Source organism: Prorops nasuta, unplaced genomic scaffold (assembly GCF_024137725.1).
Source record: "Prorops nasuta isolate Cenicafe-Biocafe unplaced genomic scaffold, Cenicafe_Pnas_1.2 PNAS00096, whole genome shotgun sequence".
NCBI classification, from domain to species: domain Eukaryota; kingdom Metazoa; phylum Arthropoda; class Insecta; order Hymenoptera; family Bethylidae; genus Prorops; species Prorops nasuta.
In genome coordinates this window covers 1-16659 of record NW_027116893.1, presented here as the reverse complement: position 1 = coordinate 16659, position 16659 = coordinate 1, and the positions used below count along the sequence as shown (strand labels likewise).

General features: G+C 33.5%; 2 protein-coding genes across 5 annotated transcripts; one reads left to right on the top strand and one right to left on the bottom strand.

Moving 5' to 3' along the window:
* Nucleotides 1-995: 995 nt before the first annotated feature.
* On the top strand, nt 996-6579 carry LOC136784905 (transcription factor TFIIIB component B'' homolog). 2 transcript variants are annotated; one of them, XM_066745846.1, is made up of 6 exons: nt 996-1293; nt 1457-2522; nt 2585-3038; nt 3220-3656; nt 4017-4127; nt 4206-6579. In XM_066745846.1, exons 2-6 carry the CDS (start codon nt 2186-2188, stop codon nt 4538-4540), a joined length of 1674 nt encoding a protein of 557 aa, XP_066601943.1. In that variant the 5' UTR covers nt 996-1293; nt 1457-2185; the 3' UTR covers nt 4541-6579. The 2 variants fall into 2 exon arrangements, with proteins under 2 accessions (XP_066601943.1, XP_066601942.1); XM_066745845.1 differs by having other exon boundaries at nt 996-2522.
* Nucleotides 6580-6722: 143 nt separating this feature from the next.
* On the bottom strand, nt 6723-16569 carry LOC136784907 (methylglutaconyl-CoA hydratase, mitochondrial-like). 3 transcript variants are annotated; one of them, XM_066745849.1, is made up of 9 exons: nt 16363-16569; nt 14885-15646; nt 13317-14531; nt 8925-9097; nt 7888-8851; nt 7523-7612; nt 7308-7456; nt 7116-7232; nt 6723-7027 (listed from the first exon to the last, which is right to left on the bottom strand). In XM_066745849.1, exons 2-3 carry the CDS (start codon nt 15616-15618, stop codon nt 14372-14374), a joined length of 894 nt encoding a protein of 297 aa, XP_066601946.1. In that variant the 5' UTR covers nt 15619-15646; nt 16363-16569; the 3' UTR covers nt 6723-7027; nt 7116-7232; nt 7308-7456; nt 7523-7612; nt 7888-8851; nt 8925-9097; nt 13317-14371. The 3 variants fall into 3 exon arrangements, with proteins under 3 accessions (XP_066601946.1, XP_066601945.1, XP_066601944.1); XM_066745848.1 differs by lacking the exon at nt 16363-16569 and adding an exon at nt 15975-16330 and having other exon boundaries at nt 14885-15634; XM_066745847.1 differs by lacking the exon at nt 16363-16569 and adding an exon at nt 15975-16328.
* Between the last annotated feature and the right edge of the window lie 90 nt (nt 16570-16659).

Genomic DNA, 16659 nt, shown 5'->3' with positions numbered 1-16659 from the left:
CCCGGAAAAAAGTGAAATTACAACGAGTTTTCTTAATTAAAATGTAAGCTAATTATTATTTTAATTTTAAGGAAAATAGGTCTTTAAATAATGAAATAGCATTTTATAAACAAAACATATTTATTCAAAAGCAGGGTAATTTTCAGGTTTATTAGGATATTAAGAATAAAGGTTATCAGTAAATAAATACAATTAAAAATTGAACAAAATTATATTAAAAAATATATATACAGGTCTTTCCTTCCCATGGAGGTACGAAGTACCTGGAGAGAGCATAAGCTTACGGGGTTGCCAGGTAAAGGGTGAGGGGAAAGAAGACTAGCCGCCATCTTAGTACCTGTAGAAATGTAGCTATATATAGTACATACATACGAGCACCGATACAGGCGATACTAGCGATGTCGCTGAAAAGTTGGATAAATCCAACTTTATTTCAGTGTCGCTAGCGACAGAATATATAAGGAGAAAGTGTATACTTTGTCCCACGTGGCCATTTGTCGCTAGCGACGAGCGACAAGTGAAATCGTACCTTAACGGGAATCCGTATACCGACATTATAGGGCGTAAACTATTTCGCATGCAGCGTCGTCATTTGTTGACGGATTGTAAAGTTATTACAGGTTTTTGGAAATGCCAGAAGCTTATCTACTAAGCTACGTTAAGAAAATTAACAAAAAATGAAAAAAAAATTTTGTTTAAATAAATATATTAACATTATTGAGAAACAACAATTCAATCGCAAAATCCCCAACGTACTTTACTAGATAATGTTCATACGTTTCCAAAAAGTCCACATAAATGCAAATCCGACAAGAAATGACGATGCTGCATGCGAAATAAATAATGGAAGAATTTCGTGTTCGGGAAGTCGCCAACACGAAATTCTTCCATTATTTATTTCGCATGCAGCATCGTCATTTCTTGCCGGATTTGCATTTATGTGGACTTTTTGGAAACGTATGAACATTATCTAGTAAAGTACGTTGGGGGATTTTGCGATTTAATTGTTGTTTCTCAGTAATGTTAATATATTTATTTAAACAAAAATTTTGTTTCATTTTTTGTTAATTTTCCTACGTAAATTAGTAGATAAGCCTCTGGTATTTCCAAAAACCTGTAATAACTTTACAATCCGTCAACAAATGACGACGCTGCATGCAAAATAGTTTTCCCCCTGTAATGTCGGTATAGAGACCGTGCACACCAACACAATGACAGTGAGATAAGAATGTATATTGGTGTATATGCATACTATCAGCGCAAACTATCGGTCAATTTTCGCAGTTTTTGAGTGTAATTTATTTATACGTATACAGTTATACAGTGACACTTCGCTATCATTGTGTTGGTGTGCACTGGGATCTGACACGTGGGCGGAGTCTATATATATAGATAAATAAAAAAACGAATATGGCGCATGAAAGCCTAAGTGTCTAAATGTCTATTGAAATTACAGGAGGGTTATAATGATTTCGATGGAAAATATCTGTACAAACTTTTCTCCCATATTCAAAAGTTTTAAGGTTTTCAATAATAAATTGCAATTTATTGAAAAATATCCATAAGAATCAATGTAAAACCTGGGCTTCCTCTGCTTTCATTTTTTACCGCTTGGAGCGCTTCAACTATGTCAGATCACTCAGATCCCAATACGGTACGGATTCCCGTTAATTCGAGCCTTCGAGGCTTGAGTGTCCAGGCTCCAGCCCCTGGAGGATACTACGCTATAGGAAAATTATACTACACTTGGCAACGCTGGCTGGTTAATCACTAGCAAGAAGAAATAATTAAGCTTTGCGAGACCCATATTGCTGTGTTATGTTGTTGATAAGTGTTTCGATATTTTGAAAATACCGTGGCATCTTTTTACCCTACTGTTGACCCCCAGTTATTTACCATTGTAGGAATTGACATTTACAGTGAAGAAACAAGAATTTCATAGGTTATCGCAACTAGTGGTGTTAATATAGCTTTCATTGATTCAACCAACTTTTGTTTGACATCTTTCACTCCGATGACTCCAATTTCAATAGGAATGGAAGTGATACAGTTTAATCAGATTTTATGTCGTATCATGTAATTACGGAACGCAGTTTTCACGAGTTTGTGTCAAGGAAGGTTTCAGAAGAGAATCTAAACGTAATATTTTTTTCTTAAGCAAATCGTATTCGTATTAAATACAAAAATGAGAAGAACACGTATAAAGGCAATGGCCAATGTATCAGTACGCCGAAAGCAAGGAAATTCTTCACCATTCACAGCAGCTAAAACTGAAAGTATTAATGCTATGGAGAATGTAGATACAGATAACAATGCAGCTGTAATTAAACAACCTCAAATAAAAGTAAAACAAGAAGTTGCAAATGATTATGAGTTAATGGAAACAGATTCAATTTGTTTTTTTAAACATGAAATTGATAAAGATCCAGAATTGTGTAAAATTTCAATAGAAAATTATGACTCAAAAATACCTCACGATCAAACTTTAAGCAAAGTAGCCGAGCAAAAAGATATAGAAGAAGGTAAGTTTGTATATAAAATTTTAAATTGTATAAAATTAGAATAATTTAAATTTGAATTAAAGGGTCTCCATTAAAAGCTGTGCAAAATCGCTCTTGTTTTATGAGGCCCATATTAAAATTTGATGATGATGGATGGACTAGAAAAAATAGCTTACAGGGAGATGAACCCACTACAAGTGAATCAGAGGATGATAATAGAAAGGTCTTACCTATTCCAATTAATCATTTGTTGGAAGATCCATCTCCTTCATCAGCTCAAAATCTTAAAGAAAATTCTAATGCTCTTCAAAACAATTCCACTAAATGTAAAGCAGCTCAGAAAAAACGAATAATAGTTTCAGAATCAGCAAAAAAGTTAATGGAGGCTAGAAAGGAATTCTTTTCAAAACATGAAAATAAAATACCAGATAGAAGCAAATTAACTATGCTTGATTTAATATACTATAATCCTATTTCAACCCCAATGAAAAAATCTGAGGATACTACCTTAGCACAAAGAAAATATTCAGGTTTGAGGTAAGATAGCTTGTGTGTTTATTACCATTTCCTTAAAATGATAGTTAAGAATGAGTAGAACTAACTCTCCTTAGTATAAATATGCTATCTTATTTATTACCTAAAATATAGCATTTTCAAGTTATGAGTTAATTTTACTTATCTTAAGTAGAATGATTAACAAATATTGGAAACATTACAGACACGAAGAACTTACATCAGAAGTAGAGGAAAATTTAGATGATCCAACAACAATGCCAGGGCCTCGAGTTAAGGTTGGATCAGATGGCCAATTGATACTTGATAAGCAAAGCTTAATAATAAGGCCTTCCCATGCAAGAAAGCATAAAGAGGTATTGTCAAAGGAAGCTTTACTTTTTGATGACGACAGTGGTAACGGATTTTATAAAAAACGACTAAAAAGTAAAGAATGGTCAAAGTGGGAAACATTGAAATTTTACAAAGCTTTGAATACAGTTGGTACTGATTTTTTATTGATGCAAAGTTTATTTCCTAAGCGAACCCGTCAGGAAATGAAATCTAAATTTAAAAAAGAGGAAAAAAGGAATAGAAAATTGATTGAAAAAGCTCTAGAGTTTCATCAAGAATTTGACACTGATTTGTTGGAGAAAGAATTAGGTAATTCGCCGCTTTTGTTTACTACCTAATTCATAAAATATGCAGGTAGTTTCACGTAACGGTCGTCACGATTATTTATGTATTTCTAATAAAATTAAAAAGTACTTGGGTTAAATTATGAAATTATGCAATAAAAAATAAGTCATTCCATTTAAAAAATAACAAATGACCGTATTTTTTAATTTAGCCCTTTTATGAGATGACGCTGACATTAACTTGATTAATTTTTAATTTTAATAATTTCTCCTAATGTTAACAAAAGCTTCTTAATCAATCATTGTAACTGTTATGTGAAACATCCTGTACATCGTTATTTATAAATTTGATGATTATAAAGTTTCATTCAATACTTCATAACAGCAATATTTGAGGAGTCTGTAGTACAAATGGAGTCAAGAAAAAGAGAAACAGCAAAATCATCTAATATAAAGAGTAGAAGAAGTAAAAAATTTCGATCTAAGAAAATAAGTAGTAAGTAAATTATTACAAAAGTATATTTGATAAAACTATAGATATTCGGATTATCAATTTTAAGAACGAATCTTATAGGATTAGCAGCATCCAGCATTGGAGAAATGAATGATACCGAAGATGAAGATAATTGCATAAGGTCAAAAAATCGAACTTTTAAAGCTCCTTTAGAGAAGAAACAACCAAGCGGCGCGACCGTCAGTAAACGAGGACAGAAGTTTTCAGAAAGCGAAGAAGAGAAAGAAATAAACAATTTAAGCTCAGATTCTGACTCGGAAGATGAGCAAGAGTCTTGCGTAAATCGACCTACGTCATCAGAAAAATTACGAAAAGTAAAAAGAACCAAACGGAAAGAATCGAGAGGAAATGAAATGGATACCAATATTCTGCCATTTGAATTGATACTTTGTTAATTGATCCTAAGAGGATCCTTGCTACCGACATTATGCATTGAAAACGAAGACCAACGATATGATATTATATAGAGACCGATTACAAACTTCAGTTACGTCGCGAACTATTGCTCTTTCTTCCTCTTTCGCTTTTGCTTTCTCTCTAATAAAAAAGTTATATTTTCAAGAAATGAAAATGTTGAAATTATCGCTTCTATATTTTACAAATGACTAATAAATTAAGAAGTGGGAATCTTTTATGTAAACAAGAAGTCCAAACGAATCCAAAAGACATAACGAATGAAATCGAACAAGAGATAAGGCCATATCATTGGCCGGAGTTTAAAAAAAAATAATCTTAAAATTTACATGGAGCCGATAACCGACCTCCATTTATTGAAAAACGCAAGTAAACGATAGTTGAATTATTTCACGTTCCACTGCATTTTTCTATGAATTCATTAGGAATTTTTCTTTGTATTAAAAACATTTTTATCACTCGTGCATGAAAAGTGCCTGATTTCAGCATAGTTTTTGGGATCGAAAATGAATATTTTCATGCCGGTATAGCCGCGCATGCGCAGTAGAGGTTAACTTCACTTTCGGCCCGATACTTTCCTCTCTAGGGTAGAAAATGACTACTTTCCTCCCAAGGAACAAAAGTATAGTACTTCCCACACGGGCTGAATATAGTTACTATTGACCATATGAGAAATTAAATAAGAAGGGTTATATTTCATTGTCATAAAAAAACTAATAAACTCCGAATAAGATTATCCAAAGTATAATATAAATTATAATGCAGAATTAGAGTGACTATATTTATTTTTTTACACATAATAATTTTGTTTATTTTTATTTTAGGGGGCTCCGCCCCCAGCCCCCGGCGGGGGCTTCGCCCCCGAACCCCCCGCTCCCCTCCCTGCCCTTCTTAGAATCACTTCCTTCGAAAACCTGCATGTACCCTTTTACGTACTCATTCATTTATCATTTCATTCACTCTTTACTTATAATTAATTCATACTGAACAATTTATTAATACATTACAAATCTGTAATGCACTCGTGATAAAAAATATCGTTTGTTACTCGGGACTACTTTACAATTGTACTCGTGTGATGGCAGCCCTCGCTTCGCTCGTGCTGCCAACTTCACACTCGTTCACAATCGTCAACTTTCGTCCCTTGTAACAAAATCTACTATACTTTACATATTAAACTTCTTAAAAATGAGAACATCCCCTCTCCCAAAATCAAAATTTTTAAATAATTCTTATTTTCGATACATTTATACTTGTGACGAATATTTGCATAAAAATTTGTATGGATTAGTTCATTATATTTTTGAAGGAAATGTAAGCGTCGCAACGAAACGTGTAGATTTTAGAAAAACACGTTTAACCCTTTGAGTCCTAGTGGGGAGCACCTGGAGAGAGCATAAGCTTACGGGGTTGCCAGGTAAAGGGTGAGGGGAAAGAAGACTGGCCGCCATCTTAGTACCTGTAGAAATGTAGCTATATATAGTACTATATATATATGTCATATTCTGAATCCAGAATACCGTGAACCAAGACAAATTAATAACACGGAGTGAATGTAGACGATTGGTGAATGGCGGGAAATAGGAATATTTACCAAATGCAAGCTGGTGCCGTGCAACTTGTCCATTGGACTCATTAGAATTTGGAGTAATCTATAACGGGCTGTTACCGCTAATATATATAAATCTATTAAGGTATATATATATATATATTTAAAGTAAAATACTTAAAATTAAAAAATAAATAATAATTTATATAAAATTACGTTGTAAAAAATATTGCACATTCAAATTAACACAAGAAGCTTATAAAAATTAATACAAAAGTATGATCGAATTTAAGAGTTACATACAGAATAAATAAAAAGATATTTATGAAATTGCTCTCTCCAGGTACTTTGTACCTCCATGTTATTTGAACATCAACACAGTAACAATAAAGTAAAAGTGTGAAGGTGTATTATATACACATACTAAGTGCATACTATATACTACGAAAAATGTCCGTCAAGAATAAAGAAATTTATCATTAGAAAGTGTTGGTGGCATGAATGCATTATATATCATCTACACTACCAGAATTATCCATTACCTTAACGTTACTGTGTTGGTATAAATGGAGGAAATACTTGAATTTATAATCCTTTTTCAATGAAACAAGAAGTAATCACACAAAGTTTTGTTTTTAATATTGGGATTTTCATAACTTACAAAAGAATATCGGAAAATAACAAAATATTATAATGCCAGTAGTGTATTTCTATCTATGAGTGTATTACTCTCGAATCTAAACTTTACCTCGGTAGAAATTATTAACAAGCTTTTGCGTTAGTGTAGAAATTATGCTCTGAATTTTTTAAAAAGTGGATGCTTGTTTGCCGTTGAGGAGTTAGCTGATTTTTTATATTGATAATAAACGGCATCATCAGCTCCGGAAATTGATATCACATTACCAGCTTCTCGTATGATCTAAAATGCATAAACCGTAATGTAGCATATGAAGTAAATATTGTATATTGAAATAAATAAATAAATATTATTGTTTCATTTATTATACCGATCTGAGCCATTCTCCAGGAATTCATTCTTCATCGGCGTCTTTGTCACTTACTAATAATACTTGCTGTAGTAAATGACTTTATTCCCCTCTAATCTTATATATCAAATCTAGCTCCTAAAAATTCATTACAATTAAAAACACTTTTTTCCGAGCAAAACTATTTTGAAAACTTCTTAATAAAAACAATACCTTATCCATTCCAGCTAGTTTTGTGATAACTTCATAGGCGTAACCCTGATTCACTAAAAATCTTTGACGGTTTTGAGAATAATTCATTTCCATAGTATCTTACGATACCAATGTATAAAAGAATGCATTGTATTATTCAGCAACTGCTTCTATAAAATAAAACAAAAGTAAGTATTTTTTAATTTTCTAACTTATTTTACCAAAGAAGCGCCAACCTTTCTTAGCTCGCAAAATTCTTTCCAAACGCTGTGCTTCTTGTCTTCAGGATCCACCATGCGATGATATTTGTATAAGAACATTGGTTTCTGCCAAATCAAAAGATGTATCTGTTACTTTACTTACAAATATAATATTAAATTTAGTATTAAATTTAAAATTCTGTAAAATTTATTTTCTTTCACTTTGACTAGTAGGACCATAAATATAACTTATTCATTTTTATTGCATAATGCTTTATGGCGAAGAAATTGTTAGAAAAAACCATTATTTTATCTCCCCTTCTTTCATGATTTTGTATCAAATATTGGCAGCAACGAAATTTATTTGGATTTATTATGTAGACCAATAGCTCTTGGCTCACCTTTTCATTATTCAGATACTCTCTATATTATTCGGGTGTCATAGGGCACCAAACTTCTGCACACTGTACCCCTGAAATAAAACTTCATTTTCATAATTCCAACCATTTGGATTTATATAGCTTAGGTCCAATTAGAAAGGTAAGATCCACGATTTTATCATCTTTTCTTAATAATGTAGCCGTTAAACCTAATTTACAATAGGACTGGACAATTGTTAGTACTCAATGGAACATTTTTCAAAAAATCGTATGCACTTCATCCAAGACTATAATTCTCCATTCCTGTTCCTGCAACCACTTTATTGTTTGTTCAGCCTCGAAAGAACGTTTTTGTGTATGCGTGATCATGGAATATGTTGTAACTTAGATACCACAGCCCATTGGCTTATGTTTTGCTTCGCTAGTAAACCGACATATCATCAAGTCATCAGCAGTTGACCACATTTCAAATTGCTGTTTCCATTGCTCAACCGATACTCCGAAGTTGCACAAAACCAAAGCTCTTTATCTTATTATACAGCAAGCTGTGTGACTCTTACTATACATTTTCCAGCACCGCATGGTAACATTAATTATTACACCAGATCTTCCTCGATTTTTGCCAAACATCTTTCTCAAACTTTTCTCTTGGTAAGGTCTTCAAACTGCTGATTGTTTTAAATCAATATTAATGTCAAGATTAGCAATATCATTTCGAAAATCAAACTCTGCCAGTAAAGAATGCTCCAATTCTATACATCTCTCTTCTTCGTTACTGCAATTTTCACTTGATTTACTTCAAAACTAACAGTCTTGATTTCCGCATCTTTTTCTTCATCCTCATCTTCTTTATCTATTTTATTATAAAAAGTAATAATATCCTCTGGAACTGTAACTAATTCCTCTGTAACTTCCATAGTACCTTCCGGTGTTTGCATTTTTCCAGAAAAACTGTTGGAGCATGTAGCATTAGTTTGACACCAAACTGTAAACCATGAAATGATGCCTTATATATAGCTTTGTTTTAATTAAACCAATTTTTTGTACAATGTACTTACTTGAAAATTTTTGTTTATTATTTGTGAATATAACAACATCATCCTTTTGTTTCATCTATAATCTTCCTTAATTTGCATTCTTGAATAACAGCTAGAGTCTTTTAACAACCTTTGAAGTACTTCTAGATAGGAAACTCAACAAAGTACTTGTTGTGTTTTAATACAAGTTTGACCTGAATTAAAGAATTAGTAAATAAACTATAAATTTTTTTCTCTATGCATTTTAAGCGGTTTAATGAGTTATACATACTTTATCAGATGATAATGTATATAATTTAGTAAATTTGATAATACCATCGGGTATACTAGTTTTGCTTAACCTTTAAAATATCCTCTACATTCACTCACAGTGTTATTAATTTTTATCTTGGTTCACGGTATTCAGGATTCAGAATATGACATACATATATATAGTACATACTATATGTAGCTGCATTTCTACAGGTACTAAGATGGCGGCCTGTTTCCTTCCCCTCACCCTTCTCCTAGTACCCCCTTGCCCAAAGTAGGACCTTATCAAGGTTGCCAAGTCCGCCATCTTGAATAGTACTACGCTCTATAGTAAGTGAATTTTGATATAAGGAATGCAGACTGCACAAAGTATACTGCCAGCGGAAATACGTCAGTAGCCATCTTAAATGCAGAACGTAATATATCAAAAATTATATATATTATATTCACAGCCTGTCACCGTGAACGGCGTGAACGAAGACAAATGTTAGTATACGGAAAAATAAAGTGTAATAAAGAAATAAGGAGTAGTGACTAGTGACAGCTTTGATCTATCTGACAGTTGATGTACTTATGGTATAAGTGAATAAATAAAATAAAAATGCTTTTCCTAAATTGATTTTTAATTTTGATAAAATGGTCAAATGTAGCCATTAATTAATTAGATTTGGTAATAAATACAAAAAATGCGTTTTATTATAACAAATGAGTTGAGGTAAAATAAACTCAATGTTTTTATATTAATTTGTTAACAAATGCATTTTTTTATTTATTATTGAGTCCAATAAGTTAACGGTTATTAAAAAAAAATTCTTTGTAATGAAACAAAAAATGAAAAAATTTTAATCTTCACCAAGACTCGAACACGAGCCCACCACATGATAAACGGCAACCTTACCGCCTGCGCTACAGCGCTCACTTGATGTACCAAGAGCAAAACAGGCTTTTTAAAAACTGACTACAATTCTTTTATTAATTCGTCATAAATGATCAAGAATTAGCTGTAATAATAAATACATTTATCTACATAGCATTATTGTATTAAATTTATTGTTTTTAATTTGAAGCATACATTTTGCATGAAGATATGTTAATTTAAGGGTAACCATTCAGTACTTTATATAATAACTATTCATATGCTCAACTATCATAAATTAATTAAGTAATATTATAATATTTGTTATATGTAGTCGAATAACTATGATAAACGAGCATATGAATAGTTTTGTATTTAGAGTATTGCATGAACATCCTTAAAGTATCGTATCTTCATGTAAAATATATGCTTCAAATTAAAAACATAATAAATTTAGTGCAATAATGCTGTGGAGATAAATGTATTTATTATTGCAGCTAATTCTTGATCGTTTATGACGAGTTAGTGAAAGAATTGTAGTCAGTCTTTAAAAGGCTGTTTTGCTCTTGGTACATCAAGTGAGCGCTGTAGCGCAGGCGGTAAGGTTGCCGTTTATGATGCGGTGGGCTCGTGTTCGAGTCATGGTGAAGTTTAAAATTTTTTAATTTTTTTTTTCATTACAAGGATTATTTTTTAATAACCATTAATTTATTGGACTCAATAATAAATAAAAAAATGCATTTGTTAACAGATTAATATAAAAACATTGAGTTTATTTTACCTCAACTCATTTGTTATAATAAAACGCATTTTCTGTATTTATTACCAAATCTAATTAATTAATGGCTACATTTGACCATTTTATCAAAATTAAAAATCAATTTAGGAAAAGCATTTTTATTTGCTTTGAGTTTTTAGGTAAATGCAGGACCACCTCACACGGATGACACGTAAAAATGTCACGGTTAGCGGTAGTCGCTCTTCTTCTAAAGCCAATGTTGCCTGAAGTCCAAATCACACCTATGCTCTCCAGGCATAGTTGTGTTTGTACCGCTTCCCTTTAAATTTTCTATACTGCTGCTTGCTAGCGCTTATCTTCATTTTTGTTGCTAAAAGCTTGATTCTGGCATCACTGCCGTGTGGAACTATTAGTTTGCTAATAAAAGCAGAGGCTTAATTTTAAGAGTTTGCAACATATAGTAATTAATATAGATACAATTGTAAAAAGAAAACAAAAATTTTATTTTACATATATTAACTTTAAATAAAATCCCACAAAGTACTGTAAAATATCTTACATGTTATATTATATATCTAATCTGTCAGCTTCTTTATTTTAATATTCATCTCAATTATCACAGTTTGATCCTCAGCGATGACACAGTAACCACATTATGGTCAATCTATTCTTTTTTTTAATGTTCGATCCACATAGCTTCATCCTCAGCAGTGATACAGTAAACACACGTACATTACTATAATTTAATCTGAAACAAAATCCCACAAAGTACTATAAAACATCTTACATTTTATATTATATATCTATTATGTCATTTTCTTTATTTATTATTGTATTTACCCAAATTGCTGACTCATTTATTTTAATGTCTGTCTCAATTAACACAGTTTGATCCTCATCAGCGATGAAACAGAAACAACATTATGGTGAATCTATTCCTTTTGTTTTAATGTTCAATCCACATAGCTCCATTCTCAGCATTGACATAGTAAACACTTTACAATAATTTAATCTGAAACAAAATCCCAAAAAGTACTATATAAAATCTTACATTTGAAATTACAAATGTAATCTGTCAGCTTCTTTATTTGTATCGTACTTACCCATTGTGTTGACTTGTTTATTTTAATATTCATCTCAATTAACACAGTTTGATCCTCAGCGATGACACAGTAACCATAATATGGTGAATCTATTCCTTTCATTTTAATGTTCAATCCACATAGCTCCATCCTCAGTAGTGACATAGTAAACACATTACTATAATTTAATCTGAAATAAAATCCCAGAAAGTACTATAAAATATCTTACATTTTATATTATATATCTAAGTTGTCAGCTTCTTTATTTATTATTGTATTTACCCAGTTTTTTCACTCGTTTATTTTATTATCCGTCTCAATTAACATAGTTTGAATCTCAACGATGACACAATAACCACATTATGTTTAGTCTATTCCTTTATTTTAATTTTGAAAATCTGCATAGCTCCATTCTCAGCACAGTGACATAGTAAACACATTACTATAATTTAATCTGAAATAAAATCCCACAAAGTACCACAAAATATTTATATCTTACATTTTATATTATAAAATTTATTGTTATACTTATCTAAAATGTTCAGTCCTTTATATACTTTTAAAAATTATTTTTATGTACATTTTACAAATTTCGTCACTTTATTTATTCACTTATACCATCAGTATATCAGCTGTCAGTAAGATTAAAACTGTCACTTTATTTCTTTATATTACTTTATAACTTGCGGTATGTATGTACGATACAATAATACTAACATTTGTCTTGGCTCACGGACCATGCATTATGTATTTTGAAATTAGTAATTAGAAATATCTATATTGCGGTCCCTCTACAGTCTCTACCCTCTGACGTATTTCCGCCGACCAGTAGTATCAGCAGCGACTATAGCGTAGTACCCAAAATAGTACTACGCTATAGGATATGTCGCTTTTGGGTACTACGGTAGTACCGAAAGTACTACACTTGGCAACCTAGGACCTTATGCTCTCTCCAGGTACCTCGTACCTCCATGGAGTCGCGCGGTGGCGGTACTCGCGACTCGCGTGATACTCGCGCGCCACGGCGGATTCCTAGGCTAACCACTACGCGACGCTACGCAAATAAGTCCCTGTTTCCGCGCGTGCGCGTCACTCGACGGTTATTCGCACTCACTCGAATCCGTTCCCGCGTACTCGATCACAACACGACCCGGATTGTTTATGTTTGGGAGTCTAAGGTCGCGAGTCCTCACAATGACTGTACTAAGTCCGCGGCCTTGAACCGACTCAAGGGAACGATCCTGTCAACTGTCAAACGCACAACGAATCGATGTAATCGCGAACACTTTTACTAATTCGCGCTTTTACACACTATGACGTTCGTTATCGGTCCGACGGAATGATCACTCCGCTAGGTTGCCCGCTTACCCGTGACATGTGAGCCGGGCCAGCGGTTCCCTATAAAACCGTTCGGTGCTACGAGCCCTAAAGCCCTAGCACACCCCGGGACGTCACTGGACTTTTTTTACAATACGAATAATCACCCTTATATCAGCTACCTTGGGCTGGCTCTCTTCTTTATCTCTCTCTTCTTTTCTGTCTCTCGCTCTCTCTCCGAATGCCCAATGCTGGCCCTTAGGGCTGGAAAGCTCCGCTGTCCGGTACGGCTGGCGGCAGGGTGGCAGTCGTCGCACTTAAACGCACGTTTTGCTTTTTTTCGGTATGCGGCGCGCCGCTGCTGCTCTGTCGCAGAACTGGTATCGGCGGCGGGGAAAATATCCTGGCACTAAGTGTCACCTTTGACATCTAAACTACGTGTGTCGGGGCAGTCCGCGGGAGCAGGTAAGGCCCTACGCCTGTCCCGCCGCTGCCCCGCTACACCCATCGCGCGACACTAGGAAGCCGACAAGTTATCGATCCCCGATCAATAACTCATCGGTTGATAACTTCCTAGTTCGCATACGACCCGCCTATCTAGCGCTTGAGATTAGCAAAGCGCTAGATGGCAGCTATTGTAACGCTGCGGGAACGCAACGTTACACTATACTATAAAGTGAAAGCCGTGAAAGCTTTAAAAAAAGTGATATTTTAATAAGATAATTTGATACCTTTAGAATTACAGTGTATCATTTCATAAAAGCGTTAATCAGACAAGTCATACTGACCATAGTATCAGGATATTATTTGTTTTCGAGTTATTGATTGTCGTAAAATGTTGTTAAAGATATTTATACATTTTAATTAAAAAGACAGCTGTTTAGTTGTGTCGGTCATTATCTATTAAAAAATAATCATTTTAAAAATTTCTAAGGTTTACTTAATTATAACATTGATAAGTCCGTTGAAAACCATTGCGAAATATTAAAATTATTTATAAATTTCTGTTATATATTGCTAAGTACACAGAAACATTGCCAAATCTTGTACAATTTGTTTAAACTTATAAATTTACCAAAATGCAAAAACATGAATTGTTTTAATAGAAAAAAATTAACTTACATAATTTTCCAAGAGGATCTTCGATTAATTATTTGATACTTAAAACTTAAAAACAAAGTAATATAACAAAGTGGACGATTTTCTGTTCTATTATTTGTACCTAAGCTCCTTTAAAAACAGGAACACGTTTTGCACTAAAAGCTGCAAGTCCCTCGAGTCTATCTTCGGTATTTATTAGCTGAGAGTAACATTGTTTTTCTATTTCCAATCCATCTTTAATAGGTACATCCATTCCTTTAGAAACAGCAACCTTAGCCATCCTAAATATAAGCGTTTAATAATCATACCAATGCTTGCAGAATAAATGCAAAATACATTCATAGAGAATATTTTATACAAAATTTAAATTATTTAAATTAATATACAACAGTTTTTCCTATCCCTGCCAATTTACGGCAATTTTCAATATATACATATATATTTATAAAAGAATGTTTATTTAATTACAAACTCTTTCCACGTTAAAAAAATATAAACTCTTATACAGGAATTTTAAATCTTAGTGTCAATGAAAAGAAAAAAGATGAATAAACATTCTTTAATCCGAACATCTTTTACTAGTCTACCACCTGTAAACGTAATTCTTTTGAAAATGATACGCTTATTTACTTACTTAACTCCGATGGGACCGTTAGGTAAAATTTCTCTAGCAATTGCGAGCGCCTCTTCATAAGCAGCATTTCCATTTTTATTTTGGGGAACAGCTCTATTAACGAGTCCAATATTTTCAGCTTGTTCTCCATCGATTATTCTAGCCGTATAAATGAGCTCCTTGGCCCTGGGTACTCCGATCAATCTTGGTAGCCTTTGAGTACCCCCTGCGCCAGGTATTATAGCTAATTTTGTTTCCACGAGTCCCATTTTTGCTTCACGAGTAGCAACTCTGATATCGGTGGCTAGTGCCAATTCTAGGCCTCCTCCCAATGCTACACCATCTATAGCGGATATTACAGGGGCCGGTAGCATTTCCACCTCGCTCATCATAGTTCTTAAGGAAGAAACAAAATCCGAAACCTCCGAGTCATTCATTTTTAACCTTTCACGTAAATCTGCCCCAGCGCAAAAGACGGAAGGTATTAAGCTACGAATAATCAATATTCGAAGCTTGTTATCTTGTTTAATTTTAGAAAGCTTATCTGACATTTGCGCTAACAAATTTTTGTTAAAAGCGTTACGAGCGTCTGGTCGATTTAATCCTAGAACAGCGATACCATTGTCTTTTCCATCCAGATACTTGAGGATCACATCTTTAGTTTTTTCCTTGGTCCTGTACGATGTTTCGGTAGATATCGTTCTTGACAAAGATCGAGTAAAATGGTTCAGATAACACGTAAATTTTACACTCATTGCTACCAGTTTGAATCTGGAAAATATTCTAAAAAGTATTTATTACTTTCGTTAAAAATCCAGAAAATTGAATCGACATGTAATAAAAATAAGTTTCTAAACAGTTAACATCGAGCCAATATCGGGCAATTTTCGAGCCGAGTAAACAACAATTTTTACAAGTTTTATTTATCTAACAATTACTACATTGTTGATAAATCATGTCTCCGAGATTATAGCTTCTACTGCGTTGAATGATTTTTGTTTATATAGGGGAGCACACATAATTAATTAGAGAGCTACGATTATTTCAACTATCGAGCTTACAATTCACCACGAGAAAAACTTTGAAATAATAACTAATAGCTTGGCCACACCTGTATGTATTAGACACTGTTAAATAATGTGTTAAAAAAAGTAGAAGTATATCGCTGATCCGGCAGGAGTTTGTTGTACTTTTAAAAAAATAGCTTGTACAAACTAGAATTACAAGTATTTTCACAATGATAAGAAAGACGAAGAAGAAATCGCAAACATTGCGATACGTTCCACTTCTTATTTCATTAATGCTTCGTCAGCATTGCTCACGCTACTTAAGCCGGTGGCACACGATGCTTGTTTTCGCTTTTGGATTACTCGCAGCCTTCTAGCCAGCCGAGCTATCATTGGCCCGTGGTAAAATGAAATTAAAACTTTCTAACCAGTCAGCCAATAACACGAAAGTGAGCGAGTGATCCATCGAAAGCAGCATCGTGTGCCCCTTACTTTACGCTCAAACGAGTGGGGGGGAATGAGTGATAGCAGTGGTGATAGTGGAGAACACTGGTGGGGAGTGAGGTCCGAGGCTCCTTTAAGGCCAGTATCCACGTTTTGACAAATTGGTTCCGAGTTTTTGGCCACGATTTTTCACACAGGATGTTTGTCCTTGGATCAATTTTTTCTTCTAGTGTAAAAATCCAGATTCTAATTGACCTACTTCTCGAATCGTGGAAATAGGGGCCTTAGATCATCCAAGGCAAACTTGCTGAGACCTTCGTCGCTTCTTCAGCACCTGCAAATTGA